The 15,562-nt window shown below is 42.4% G+C and overlaps 1 protein-coding gene across 2 annotated transcripts in view; it reads left to right on the top strand.

Annotated features, from left to right (window-relative positions):
- The window catches only part of LOC141173913 (serine/threonine-protein kinase D3-like), an 84,242-nt gene that overhangs the window by 64,273 nt on the left and 4,407 nt on the right, over positions 1-15,562 (top strand). For both annotated transcript variants that reach the window (XM_073658460.1, XM_073658461.1), the window contains 4 exons: positions 383-489; positions 1,115-1,276; positions 7,436-7,534; positions 10,885-11,152. In XM_073658460.1, coding sequence (XP_073514561.1) covers positions 383-489; positions 1,115-1,276; positions 7,436-7,534; positions 10,885-11,152 — 636 coding nt within the window. The remainder of the gene's footprint in view (positions 1-382; positions 490-1,114; positions 1,277-7,435; positions 7,535-10,884; positions 11,153-15,562) is intronic.

Consider the following 15,562-nt stretch of genomic DNA (forward strand, 5'->3'; position numbering starts at 1 on the left):
CCCCACCGATCGGCTGTCACACCCCCACCGATCGGCTGTCACACCCCCACCGATCGGCTGTCACACCCCCACCGATCGGCTGTCACACCCCCACCGATCGGCTGTCACACCCCCCACCGATCGGCTGTCACACCCCTAGCGATCAGATATTGATGACTTATCAATATCCCACTAGTGGCCAACCTCTTTGAATTACCACTTGTTGTTGTAGTCATTAAATTTCTACTGCAAGAAGTATCATTTTTTTGCCAAGGTAAAGGCAAAAGCACATTTCCACTTAGATGATGACTTACTGGTCTATTAAGGTGTAAGATTTATATGTTACTTTTCTATATTTTTGTCACTGTTTTTCATTATATAGCTCTTTATTTTGTTCTTTCAGGAAAGCATCGGAAAACCGGAAGAGACGTTGCAATAAAAATCATCGATAAACTCAGATTTCCCAGTAGGCAAGAAAATCAGCTCAGAAACGAGGTGGCCATATTGCAGGTAAAAAATAAGGATCGCTCAATGGTATGTTACTATCATATATACTGGGATGTATCCTCTAAGTAAGGGCTCATCTAGACGTCTGTACACATCGGTTCTATCTCGGACCGCAATGCACAGACTGGCTGCAGTTCTCCCAATCCGAGTGTCACAGCCTCATGTTGCAAGGCTTGTTAAAGGGTCGATATTGACTTATAGGATTGCTACTTCCAATAGGTGGCACTAGAGTTCAAGTCCTCTTCCTCTCTGAAAAGACAATTTGCATATTTAATTTCCCAGAGGAGCGTTTAAGTCTCCTTATACTAGCATGCTAGACCTGGCATGTCACTCTCCACAAGGAGAAACCTTACTCCTTAGATCCCAGCCTCATAGAAATATATGAAACTGTCATGCTCCGTTTGGGAGACCTTCGGCCAGTCCGTGCATTGCGGTCCGCGATCATTATGGTCCTGCTTCTCCAGCTCCATGGCTGGGTCTGATTGTGGTCAGGATATATGCACCCCTACATTGACAGCCTTTGTCCCAATATATACCAATATTTTTTCATATATAATATTGATATCAGTAAGAAGACAATGCATATTTACCACAATTCGTAGGATTACTTCTTGTTTTTATTTTTCAGAATTTGCGATGTCCTGGTGTTGTTGACCTTGAAGCCATGTGTGAGACCCCTGAACGTATTTATGTGGTTATGGAGAAATTGCATGGAGATATGCTGGAAATGATCCTGTCAAGTGACAAAGGTAGACTTCCTGAAAGGATCACAAGGTTTATTGCCACCCAGGTAAAGTACTTATTACTTTTATTATTAATATAAAGAGTTATTTTAGTATCAAGTCAACTCACAAAAGCCTTAAATGTTTGGGAGTTAAATAGCATTGATCGAGCACTGGAAATTTGATGAAAATTTTGAAAATTTCTCAATTTTCAAAATTTGAATTTTTATTCCGTTAAATCAGAGAGATATGTTACACAAAATAGTTAATAAATAACATTTCCCACATGTCTACTTTACATCAGCACAATTTTGGAACCAAAATTTTTTTTTTATTAGTGCGCTATAAGGGTTAAAAGTTGATCAGCGATTTCTCATTTTTCCAGCAAAATTTACAAAACCATTTTTTTAGGGACCACATCACATTTGAAGTGACTTTGAGGTGCCTTCATGACAGAGCATACCCAAAAGTGACACCATTATAAAAACTGCACCCCTCAAGGAGCTCAAAACCACATTTAAGAAGTTTATTAACCCTTCAGGTGCTTCACAGGAATTTTTGGAATGGGGAAGAAAAAAATGAACATTTAACTTTTTTTCACAAAAATGTTACTTTAGACCCCAATTTTTTTTTTTTTGCAGGGGTAACAGGAAAAAATGGACCCCAAAATTTGTTGTGCAATTTCTCCTGAGCACGCAAATACCCCATATGTTGGGAAAAAAACACTGTTTGGGTGCACAGCAGGGCTCAGAAGGGAAGGAGCGCTATTTGACTTTTTGAATGTAAAATTTGCTTGAATAATTAGCGGACGCCATGTTGCTTTTGGAGAGCCCCTGATGTGCCTAAACAGTGGAAACCCCCCACAAGTGACACCATTTTGTAAACTAGACCCCTCAGGGAACTTATCTAGATGTATATTGAGCACCTTGAACCCCCCAGGTGCTTCACAGAAGTTTATAACATTGAGCCGTAAAAATAAAATTTTCACATTTTTCCCACAAAAATGTTTTTCAGCCCCCAGTTTTGCATTTTCATAAGGGTAACAGGAGAAATTGCACCATGCAACTTATTGTGCAATCTCTCCTGAGTAAGCCAATAACCCATATGTGGGGGAAAACCATTGCTTGGGCATACGGCAGGGTTCGGAAGGGAAGGAGCACCATTTGACTTTTTGAATGTAAAATTTGCTTGAATAATTAGCGGATGTGCCCCTGATGTGCCTAAACAGTGAAAAAAAAACACAAGTGACACCATTTTGGAAACTAGACCCCTGAGGGAACTTATCTTGATGTGTGGTGAGCACCCTTAACCCCCTGGTGCTTCACAGAAGTTTAGAACATGAAGCTGTGAAAAAAAAAAATCTAACTCTTTCCACAAAAATTATCTTTTCGCCCTAATTTTTTTAGTTTCACAAGGGTAAGAGGAGAAAATGGAACCTAAAAACTGTTGTGCAATTTCTCCTGAGTACGCCAATACCCCATATGTGGGGAAAATACACTGTTTGGGCGCACGTCATGGTTCAAAAGGGAAGGAGCACTGTGTGACTTTTTGAACGCAAAATTGCCTGAAATCAAGAGCGGACGCCATGTTGCATTTCGGGAGCCCCTGATGTGCCGAAATAGTGGAAACCCCCCACAATTGACTCCATTTTGGAAACTAGATCCCTCAAGGATTTTATCAAGGGGTATAGTGTACATTTTGAACCCAAAGGTACGACAGAATTTGATAACATTAGGTCATCATATTGAATAAGTTGTCATTAGTCTTGAGCGCAAGTGCTCGCTACTTGAGTTTGCATCGGTTACTCAGGTATGCACCATGTATCGCGGGTGCTCGAGTGACATGCTCAAGTCCCCGCCCCACATGTTTCACAGTTATCAGACACCCAAAAAAACCATGTGGGGATCGCTCATGCATGGCAGTTGATCCCAGCAACGTTTTTTTTGGCCGCGAAGCATATGGGGCAGAGACTCGAGCATGTCACTCGAACACCCGCGATACTCAGTGCATACCCGAGCACCCGATGCAAACTCAAGTAGCGAGCACTTGCGCTCAACACTGGTCGCCATATTGTCATCATTTTTTTTTTCTTTACTTTTGAAAAAATCCCAACCCCAACCCCAACTCTAATACAACCCTAACCCCAACCCCAACCCTAGCCGAACCCCAACCCTAATCCTAGCCCCAACCCTAACCCTAGCCCAACCCTAACCCCAACCCTAACCCTAGCCCAACTCTAACCCTAGCCCAACTCTAACCCTAGCCCAACCCTAACCCTAGCCCAACTCTAACCCCTAACCCTAGCACAACCCTAACCCTATAGTTTATTTTTTTACACCGTTCCTCTTGTGGTATAAGTGAGTAGCGATGCCAGATTCATTTCAGGTTTTTATAATTGACAGCTGTCACACACTAAAAGACGCTTTTTTTTTGCAAAGACTAGTTTTGCATCACCATATTTTGAGAGCTATAATTTTTCCATATTTTGGCCGACAGAGTCATGTGATGGCTTGTTTTTTGCGGTACAAGTTGCCGTTTTTATTGGTACCATTTTCGGGCATGTGACATTTTTTGATCGCTTTCTATTCTGTTTTTTGGGAGGCCGAATAAATAAAAACCAACAATTCAGGAACTGTTTTTTATTTTTGCCGTTCCATGTGTGGTAAAATTGATAAGGCAGCGTTATTCTTCGGGTCAGTACGTTTACAGCGGTACCGCATTTATATATTTTTTATGTTTTGGCGCTTTTACACAATAAAAACGATTTTCTAGAAAAAATAATTTTTTTGGATCTCTTTATTCTGAGAGCTATAACTTTTTTACTTCTCGGATGACGGAGCTGTATGGCGGCTTGTTTTTTGCGGGACAAGATGACGTTTTCAGCGGTACCATTTTTATTTACATTCCTTTTTTTGATCGCATGTTATTCCATTTTTTGTTTGGCAGTATGATGATAAAGCATTGTTTTTTGCTTCGTTTTTTATTTATTTTTTTACCGTGTTCACTAAAGGGGTTAACTAGTGGGACAGTTTTATAGATCAGGTTGTTCCGGACGCGGCGATACAAAATATGTGCACTTTTATTGGTTCATTTTTTTTTTTCATAATAAATAAATATTATGGGTTCAATATATTTTTATTTTTTGGGGATTATTTTTTTTCTTTTTTTTTATATTTGTACAACTTTTTTGACTTTTTTTTTTTTTCACTTTTCTACTTTTTTTTTTACTTTTACACATTGTCCCACTATGGGACTTTCACTTTTTGCAGCCTGATCGGCTGCATGGCATAGAGAGCAGCAGCTCCCATTGTCATGCAGCCTGTCAGCGCTGCACACAGGGGAGACATTACTTTGGTCGCGCACTGTGCATGACTAAAGTAACGTCCTGCCTCCTGGTGACCCGGATGTTGTCATGATCACATCAGGTCATCATGACAACATCCGGAAGCTGACGCACACATCGCTGGACGCCGGCAGGAGAGGTGAGTATAACGATCACCTCCCCTTGCCACCGCAATGCTGCGATCGATGGGGGTTAATGTGCCGGGAGCGGTGCGGGACCGCTCCCTGCACATAGCACCGGGTTTCAGCTGTGACAATCACCCCGCTTGTGTGCGGGTGCGATTGCAGCGCGCGTAATAGTACGTAGCTGGTCCATAAGTCCCAGGGCACAGCTACGTACTATTACTAACAAGGTCAGAAAGGGGTTAAATAAATAATTTAAAAAATGACATGGGGTCCCCCCCCTATTTTTGATAATAAGCCAAGGTAAAGCAGACAGCTGTGAGCTTATATTATCAGGCTGGGAAGGTCCCTGGTTATTGGGCCCTTCCCAACCTAAAAATACCAGCCCACAGCCGCCCCAGAATTGGCACTTCACTTTAGATACGCCAATTCTGATGCTTGGTCCAGCTCTTCCTGATTGCCCTGGTGCGGTGGCAATCTGTGTAATGGTTTATGGGGTTGATGTCAGCTTTATAATGTCAGCTGGCATCAAGCCAAGGGGTTAATAATGGAAAGGTGTCTATCAGACACCTGCATTACTAACCAGGTAAAAGAAAAAAAAACACTCAAGTATTTTATTTTAAAAAACACCCCTCGACTGCAGCCCTCTTTCACCAATTTATTTAAGAAATAAAAAAAAATTAAGATCCGAAGTAGTCCTGGGAATCCGAAGTAGTCCACAAATGGAAACATGAAAGAAATGTTATTAAGAACTATTTTCAGAGGAAAGAAGACAAGGGGTCCTGTAAGTGATGATCCGGACCCCACAGAGCCCTGATTTCACATCATCCAGTCTGTCTGGGATTACATGGAAAGACAGAAGGATCCACAGAAGATATGTGGTTAGTTTTCCAAGATGTTTGGAACAACCTCCCTGCCGAGTTCTTTCAAAAACTGTCTGCAAGTACTAGTACCTAGAAGAATTGATGCTGATTTGAAGGCAAAGGGCGGTTTTGATTTTATTTACATTTCTCTTTTATTCATTCACTTTGAATTTTGCTAATTGATAAAAATAAACTATTAACACTTCTATTTTTTAAAGCATTCTTACTTTTCAGTGTTCTTTGCCACACCTGCCTAAGACTTTTGAACAGTCCTATATACAGTGCCTACAAGTAGTATTCAACCCCCTGCAGATTTAGCTGGTTGACACATGCGGAATTAACTTGGCATTGTGACATTTTTACTGTAGATCAGCCTGGAAGTGGGAAATGCACTGCAGCAAATTTTTTTTTTTTAAAAAAACGTTAAAAGTTAATTCAGAGTGTCATTTATTATTCAACCCCTCAAACCACAAGAATTCTGTTTGGTCCCCCAAAAGTATTAAGAAGTAGTTCAGGCACCAAGAATAATGAGCTTCACATGTGTGGATTAAAGATCTTTTGCCAGCCTTTTCTGACTATTTAAGACCCTGCCCAAACTTGTGAACAGCACTCAGACATGGTCAACATGGGAAAGACAAAGGAGCATTCCAAGGCCATCAGAGACAAGATCATGGAGGGTCACAAGGCTGGCAAGGGGTACAAAACCCTTTCCAGGGAGTTGGGCCTACCTGTCTCCACTGTTGGGAGCATCATCCGTAAGTGGAAGGCTTATGGAACTACTGTTAGCCTTCCACGGCCAGGACAGCCTTTGAAAGTGTCCTCCCGTGCCGAGGCCAGGCTTGTCCGAAAAGTCAAGGCTAACCCAAGGACAACAAGGAAGGAGCTCCGGGAAGATCTCATGGCAGTGGGGACATTGGTTTCAGTCAATACCATAAGTAACGTACTCCACCGCAATGGTCTCCGTTCCAGACGAGCCCGTAAGGTACCTTTACTTTCAAAGCGTCATGTCAAGGCTCGTCTACGGTTTGCTCATGATCACTTGGAGGACTCTGAGACAGACTGGTTCAAGGTTCTATGGTCTGATGAGACCAAGATCGAGATCTTTGGTGCCAACCACACACGTGACGTTTGGAGACTGGATGGCACTGCATACGACCCCAAGAATACCATCCCTACAGTCAAGCATGGTGGTGGCAGCATCATGCTGTGGGGCTGTTTCTCTGCCAAGGGGCCTGGCCATCTGGTCCGCATCCATGGGAAGATGGATAGCACGGCCTACCTGGAGATTTTGGCCAAGAACCTCCACTCCTCCATCAAGGATCTTAAGATGGGTCGTAATTTCATCTTCCAACAAGACAACAACCCAAAGCACACAGCCAAGAAAACCAAGGCCTGGTTCAATAGGGAAAAAGTCAAGGTGTTGGAGTGGCCTAGTCAGTCTCCTGACCTTAACCCAATTGAAAACTTGTGGAAGGAGCTCAAGAATAAAGTCCACATGAGACACCCAAAGAACCTAGATAACTTGGAGAAGATCTGCATGGAGGAGTGGGCCAAGATAACTCCACAGACCTGAGCCGGCCTGATCAGGTCTTATAAAAGACGATTATTAGCTGTAATTGCAAACAAGGGTTATTCCACAAAATATTAAACATAGGGGTTGTATAATAATTGACCCACACTTTTATGTTTAAAATTTAATAAAATTCAGCTGAGCAACATAACTTTTTGGTTTGTAAGATTTATGCTTCTGTTCATAAAACCTACTCTCGTTTGCAGTTTGAAGGCTCTAACTTATTTGCATCTTATCAAACCAGCTAAATCTGCAGGGGGTTGAATACTACTTGTAGGCACTGTATATGATACATTTAAAGTTTAATAAATTTGCTTTTTTTTTAATAGATATTGGTAGCTTTACGCCACCTTCATTCAAGGAGTATTGTACACTGTGATCTCAAACCGGAGAATGTTCTCTTGGCCACGGAAGATCCATTCCCACAGGTAAGAGTCGGAGCAAATGAAAAAAAGAGGATTGCCAAGGAAGGCTATTTTCTCACTATGAGTTTTCGGTGAGTTTTTTCCACTGCGTATTTTAGAAAAAGTGCAAGTAACTTATTTTAGTTAATGGGTGCATAAAATCTGCAGTATCAAAAACTCACCAAAACTCATCTTGGGAACGTAGCCTAATGGTTGTCATAGTATTGTAGTGTACACGCATGTGGTCCTGAATCTGCACACAGTTGGGCTCATAGATCAATCGTCTACAAAAAAAATCACACCTCACATACATATGTCAAATTCTGATCATCACATTTGACGCATTTATCAGTGTATTGACAAAGGCAATATTTTTTAACCACTTAACATACATGTAAGTAATCAACGAGACGTAGTTCACGCACAAGGATATACATATACAGTATGTCATGTCACCACCACTGATTATGCAGGCACCAAATTGTGGTTTGGTCCTGATGAAGACGCGTTGACCTAATAAACGGCATTCACGCTTTACCTTCGTGTGTGATAGTATCTTTGAACCTTGGGCAGTGCAGACTCTGTCCAGTAAAATAACAACACTTATACTCACCATCAGTGGCGGTGCCGTTCCAGCGTTGTCAGCACTGGCTCTCCCAGAGAGACTAATGTCCCTGCGACCAATCAGTACCGGCTTCACTCTCCTCTCCTACCAACGTAAATGACATCACCAGCTCTCACTTCCTCCAGATGTTTTCATATCTCCGAATGAGGGGAGAGTGAAGTCAGCACTGATTGACTGCAGGGATTGCATGACATAACAATGTCACACAATCCCTGGGAGAGCAAGTGCCTATACCGCTGGAATGGCACCAGGGGTGAGTATAAGTGTTATTATTTTACTGGGGGGATTCAGAGGGATATGTCTGGGTGGTGAACAACCTTTAATTTGCGCAAGAAGGTGAAAAAAAATTGACACTCAACTCCTGGACTGGTACACCTCATTTGTACTCAGCACTGTTTCCTCCATTCGAATGAAATGTGAACGCTGCAAACGATCAGTGGCTACTGAATGACAGCAGTGCTCATGTGATGCCACCGACATGTTCATCCCAGCAGATTGGCAGGGGACACAATTCTAAGCATGGAGGAGTGGGGTCCGTTTACTCCAGAAGGTATCATTTTTTTCCATCTTGGGCCCATTAATCAGCGGTTGTTTACAATGCAATGAATTTTTTTTTTATAGATGTATTTTATTTCATCAAAGTGGCAAGACACTTCATTGTAATATATCACATTTGTCTAAACAGGTACAATAAAGTTATCGTCTCAATTCAGTTTAATGGTGAATGCTGTTAAAAAGAAAAAAAAAAAAAAAATAACGGAATTACTTTATTAATTAAAGTTTGTTTTATAGGAAAATGCATAAGAGAGCAATTCCGCTATTCTATTTTTTTTCTCTAGCTTGACCTGAAAATAATGTCTAAAAAATATATACAGCTAAACTACGCCAAAAATAGTTACCGGTAAGTAGTCTAAAAAAATATAATTGAATTGAATGCAAGAGACAAAACAAACTTTTTTTGTAAATTCCTAAACTTTTGGGTCATTTTTATTCTGTATTATACAGTTGTGCTCAAAAGTTTACATTCCCTGACAGAATTTTTGCTTTCTTGGCCTTGTTTCAGAGAATATGAATGATAACAAAAAAACTTTTTCTCCACTCATGGTTATTGGTTGGGTGAAGCCATTTATTGTCAAACTACTGTTTTCTCTTTTTAAATCTTAATGACAACCAAAAACATCCAAATGATCCTGACCAAAAGTTCACATACCCTGGTCATTTTAGCCTGATAGCATGCACAGAATTTGACACAAATGGGTTTGAATGGCTACTAAAGGTAACATCCTCACCTGTGACTTGTTTGCTTGTAATCAGTGCGTGTGCATAAAAGCTGAGTGAGTTTCTGGGATCCAGACAGACTCTTGCATCTTTCATCCAGACACTGACGTTTCTGGATTGTAAGTCATGGGGAAAGCAAAAGAATTGTCAACAGATCTACGGGAAAAGGTAGTTGAATTGTATAACACAGGAAAGGGATACAAAACAATATCCAAGGAATTGATAATGCCAGTCAGCAGCGTTCAAACTGTGATTAACAAATGGAAAATCAGGGGCTCTGTAAAAACCCAACCATGGTCAGGTAAACCAACAGAAATTTCAGCCACAACTGCCAGGAAAATTGTTCGGGATGCAAATAAAAACCCACAAATAACATCAGCTGAAATTCAGGACTATCTGAAAACTAGCGGTGTGGCTGTTTCAAGATGCACAATAAGGAGGCACTTGAAGAAAAATGGGCTGCATGGTCGAGTCGCCAGAAGAAAGCCATTACTGCGCAAATGCCACAAAGTATCTCGCCTATAATACGCCAAACAGCACAGAGACAAGCCTCAAAACTTCTGGAATAAGGCAATTTGGAGTGATGAGACCAAAATTTAATTTTTTGGCTACAACCATAAACGTTACATTTGGAGAGAGGTCAACATGGCCTATGATGAAAGGAACACCATTCCTACAGTAAAGCACGGAGGTGGATCGCAGATGTTTTGGGGATGTATGAGCTACAAAGGCACAGGAAACTTGGTAAAAGTTGAAGGAAAGATGAATATAGCACGTTATCAGCAAATACTGGAGGCAAATATGCACTCATCAGCCCGGAAGCTGCGCATGGGACGTACTTGAATGTTCCAACATGACAACTATCCAAAACACAAGGCCAACTCAACCTGTCATTGGCTACAGCAGAACAAAGTGAAGGTTCTGGAGTGGCCATCTCAGTCTCCTGACCTCAATATCATTGAGCCACTCTGGGGAGATCTCAAGCGTGCAGTTCATGTTAGACAGCCCAGGAATTTACAGGAACTGGAGGCTTTTTGCAAAGAAGAATGGGCAGCTTTACTATCCGAGAAAATAAAGAACCTCATCCACAACTACCACAAAAGACTTCAAGCTGTCATTGATGTTAGAGGGGGCAATACACGGTATTAAGAACTGGGGTATGTGAACTTTTGATCAGGGTCATTTGGATGTTTTTGGTTGTTATTAAGATTTAAAAAGAGAAAACACAGTAGTTTGACAATAAATGGCTTCACCCAACCAATAACCATGAGGGGAGAAAAAGCTTTTTTGTTATTATTCATGTTCTCTGAAACAAGGACAAGAAAGGAAAAATTCTGCCGGGGAATGTAAACTTTTGAGCACAACTGTATGCGAAATAAATCTATTTATAAGTAGATCAGTTTCTCCTGATTGATCATTATTACTTATTTTATGTTTTTAATGTTAATATTCTCTTATATTTACCGTTTAGATAAAACTTTGTGACTTTGGCTTTGCTCGCATCATCGGTGAAAAGTCTTTCCGAAGGTCAGTTGTTGGAACTCCGGCATATCTGGCCCCGGAAGTTTTGAGGAACAGCGGGTACAATCGGTCACTGGATATGTGGTCTGTCGGAGTGATCATCTATGTCAGCCTTAGTGGCACCTTTCCCTTCAATGAGGATGAAGATATTAATGATCAGATACGAAATGCAGCATTTATGTATCCTAAGAACCCATGGAATGAGATTTCGAATGATGGTGAGAATCAAATTCACAAAGAGATTGAGAAAAACCTTAGGGGCATTTGAACACCCGCCACTCCCGTTATTTTTTTTTAGTCCCTAAACCCGTGTAAATGGTAGTGTCGTAAGGGAACTAGACAGCTGATACATGCCGCCTGATCCACAGGCAGCATGTATCTGTGGCGCCCCTGGGGGTTCGATCGCCACAGGGATACTGCACCTCTTTAATGGGGTGTGGTATCTCTCCTTCGAGGTAAGGATGGTGCAACTGTCAGGACCCCACCTTCGCACCCAACACTACACTTCTCCCACCTGCAGAGGGGGCTAATAGGCACCAGTGTGCTGCCCCAGCCGGGATAAGTGGAGATGGGGGAACCAAGAGATAGGGGGAACCATGTAGTGGGTGAGGGTGGAGGACGCACATGTAGGTTACACTTAATAATTCATATTTAATAAACAGCCATCTTGGGCTCATGGTCTTTTGATTGTGATCTCCATCGCCAGAACGTGGCTTCTGGGTGAACCTGCAGTTGATGGGGACACGGTCCTCGTACTCTGGCCTTGAGTCGAGGAGCGGGCAAGAGTTAACGGCTGTCTCTACCCGGTCAAGGTCCCTACCCAAGAAGGCCTGGAGCAGAGGAGTCTTGCTCCACCGCAAAAGGATCCTAGGAGGATGCAGATGGAGCGGCATACGCCACCTGTCCTCGCTATTCTGGCCTAGTCAGAGGGATTCCTGCTGCAAAAGGGGTACCGGCCCCCGATGTCTGACTTTGTTACTCTATGTCTCAGTCGGACAAGCCCGGAGGCCCAGTGGATCCCACTGGGTAACGGAGCGGAGTCGCCACCCGTACCCTTGTTCTGTGCATAGTCCAGAGGGAGACCCGGCCTTTCTACACACACGGATAGGAGAGGACTTAGTTTGAAGTCTAGGAACACTTTGGTGCGGGGTCCTGGCTAAAGCACCTGAATTACTCGGAGGTTGTCGGACCCCCGGTCCTGGTGGCCGCAGAGCCCTGTGAGGAGCAGGGAGAAGCCTTACAGCTGCATGCTCCACCATGAGTAAAAAACCCTGGAAGTCTACCCCTATGGCCTCCGGTCTCTTTATTTCTGCACCGCACAGCACAGCACCAGAACTCCTCCACTACAACTCCCTCTCTGCCCTGAGGCCCTGCTCCGCCTGTGGGGAGTAGCACCATCTCCTGCTGCCACTACATCCAGCCTCAGAGGACTGCCGCAGCGCTAGTGGCCATCACCAGACACCACAGGTGGCGTAGTCAATTTCACCACTCGATGAACACTAACCCTGTCAGCCCATTACACCCTTTTTTAAATGTGACGGCCCTGGGCACGGAACGGGTCCATGCCACGGCTACAGCCCACCAAACATCTGACCCGGCTCCGAGTACCCCCCATCTTCCCAGGGTAGGGCTGCGAGCGTCACATATCAGACACTGAAGAAGAGCTGACCATCGCTGGATTCTGGAGAAAACAGCGATTGGTGAGTATATTTAATTTCTAACTAATTGAATTTGTTATGAATTTCCCCCAAAAATTCTGATTTGCCAAGAATTGAAATTTTCAAGATTTAACAAAAAAAGCTGGGAGGCTGTTAACAAATTATAAAAAAAAGTATGCTCCCCTCTCCTAGCCTCACCCCTCACCTGTCCTACCACTGCAGATCCCCAACTGGTCCTCCACTCACTTCGGAACAGTCTTCCGTTTGGTCTTCTTTTTGGTCTTTGGTCTGGTTCTTCTGATGTTGACTAGACCTCATGTGTTCATGCATGTCATTAATTGACAATAATGTGCATTTCGCCCCATTTGACAGCATGGGGATTGACCTGTGTAGTGCCAAACATGAGGCCTTCTCAACAGCAAAAGATCCAGAAGACCGACCAAAGACCAATCCAAATACCAAACTAAAGACTGAGTCAGAGTGAGCAGAGTACTGAGCGGCGAGGTGTGACGGCAGGACAGCTGAGCGGTGGACCTAGGACAGGCGAGTGGTGGGCCTAGGACAGGAGAGTATAATCTTGTATTATTTTTTAACCCTTTATTTTTTTAACCATTTTATTCTATTTTTGCACCCTTCCTGAAACGTTTTTCAGGAGATTTGTTTAACTTTAGTCCTTGGTACAAAATAAATATCAGAAATTCATGATAATGTTTTTTTGGTTCGAAAGAGATAATTATTGTGCTTGACCTTGCCCTAGCTGTACTTAAACTTCCAAATGAATGGATTTTGTAAGGAGTATTTATTTTCTGCCAAAAATCGTTTTAGATCATATGTGAGGAAAGTAGGGAAACCATTTTTTTTTGCAACTAGGATATGCACTGTGTGCAGAATTATTAGGCAAGTTGTATTTTAGAGGATTATTTTTATTATTGATCAACAACTATGTTCTCAATCAACCCAAAAGACTCATAAATATCCAAACTTTATATTTTTGGAAGTTGGAGTGTTTATTTTTTAGATTTGGCTATCTTAAGAGGATATCTGTTTGTGCAGGTAACTATTACTGTGCCAGATTATTAGGCAACTTAATAAAAACCAAATATAATCCCATCTCACTTGTTTATTTTCACCAGGTAAACCAATATCAGTGCACAAAATTTAGAAATAAACATTTCTGACATGCAAAAACAAAAACCAAAAAAATTAGTGATGAATATAGCCACCTTTCTTTATGATGACACTTAACAGCCTTCCATCCATAGATTCTGTCAGTTGCTTGATCTGTTTTCAATCAACATTGCGTGCAGCAGCCACCACAGCCTCCCAGACACTGTTCCGAGAGGTGTACTGTTTTCCCTCCCTGTAGATCTCACATTTTATGATGGACCACAGGTTCTCTATGGGGTTCAGATCAGGTGAACAAGGGGCCCATGTCATTATTTTTTTTTCTTTTAGACCTTTACTGGCCAGCCACGCTGTGGAGTAGTTGGATGCATGTGATGGAGCATTGTCCTGCATGAAAATCATGTTTTTCTTGAACGATACCGACTTCTTCCTGTACCACTGCTTGAAGAAGTTGTCTTCCAGAAACTGGCAGTAGGTCTGGGAGTTGATCTTCACTCCATCCTCAACCCGAAAAGGTCCCACATGTTCATCTTTGATGATACCAGCCCATACCAGTACCCCACCTCCACCTTGCTGGCATCTGAGTCGGAGTGAAGCTCTCTGCCCTTTATTGATCCAGCCTCTGGCCCATCCATCTGGCCCATCAAGAGTCACTCTCATTTCATCAGTCCATAAAACCTTTGAAAAATCAGTCTTAAGATATTTCTTGTCCCATTCTTGACGTTTTATCTTATGTTTCTTATTCAAAGGTGGTGGTTTTTCAGCCTTCCTTACCTTGGCCATGTCCCTGAGTATCGCACACCTTGTGCTTTTTGATACTCCAGTAACGTTGCAGCTCTGAAATATGGCAAAACTGGTGGCGAATGGCATCTTGGCAGCTTCACGCTTCATTTTCCTCAATTCATGGGCAGTTATTTTACGCCTTTTTTGGCCAACACGCTTCTTGTGACCCTGTAGTCTATTTGCCATGAAACGCTTGATTGTTCGGTGATCACGCTTCAAAAGTTTGGAAATTTCAAGACTGCTGCCTCCCTCTGCAAGACATCTCACAATTTTGGACTTTTCAGAGCCCGTCAAATCTCTCTTCTGACCCATTTTGCCAAAGGAAAGGAAGTTGCCTAATAATTAAGCACACCTTATATAGGGTGTTGATGTCATTAGACAACACCCCTCCTCATTACAGAGATGCACATCACCAGATTTACTTAATTGGGAGTTGGCTCTCAAGCCTATGCAGCTTGGAGTAGGACAACATGTATAAAAAGTATCATGTGATCAAAATACGCATTTGCCTAATAATTCTGCACACAGTGTACTATAATATTAGGAAGAAAAATGCAATACTTGAACGGACTATTCTAAGTAGACTAAGTGGAAATCTAATCATTCTGCCTCTGAAAAAAGGGGTAACGTTTCTCCTTGTGGAGTGTGACAAGCCAAGCCTGGCATGTGAGAGTGCGGAGACTTAAAAGCCATGCATGCTCCTCTAGGAAACTAAATATGCAAATTATCTTTTCAGAGAGGAAGAGGACTAGAACTCTAGCGCCACCTATTGGAAGCAAAGATTCTAATAGTCAATATCGACTCATTAACGAGCCTTGCAATATGACTTAGGATAAAAACCAAACCAGAATCTCAATTTGCAGACACGGTGTTTCTGTGTGTTAACCCTCATCAGTGCAAAGTATGAGATCTGATTTGGGTAGGTGAGAGGCTTTGGACTGAGGTCTAAGGGGTAACGTTTCTCCTTGTGGAGAGTGAAAAGCCAGGCCTGGCATATCAGTGAGGAGACTTATAAACCATGTATGCTCAGCATGCATGGCTTATAAGTCTCCTCACTCTGAC

Source organism: Phyllobates terribilis, unplaced genomic scaffold (genome assembly GCF_046119375.1).
Source record: "Phyllobates terribilis strain yellow unplaced genomic scaffold, ASM4611937v1 Scaffold_13__5_contigs__length_258822181, whole genome shotgun sequence".
Lineage (NCBI taxonomy): Eukaryota > Metazoa > Chordata > Amphibia > Anura > Dendrobatidae > Phyllobates > Phyllobates terribilis.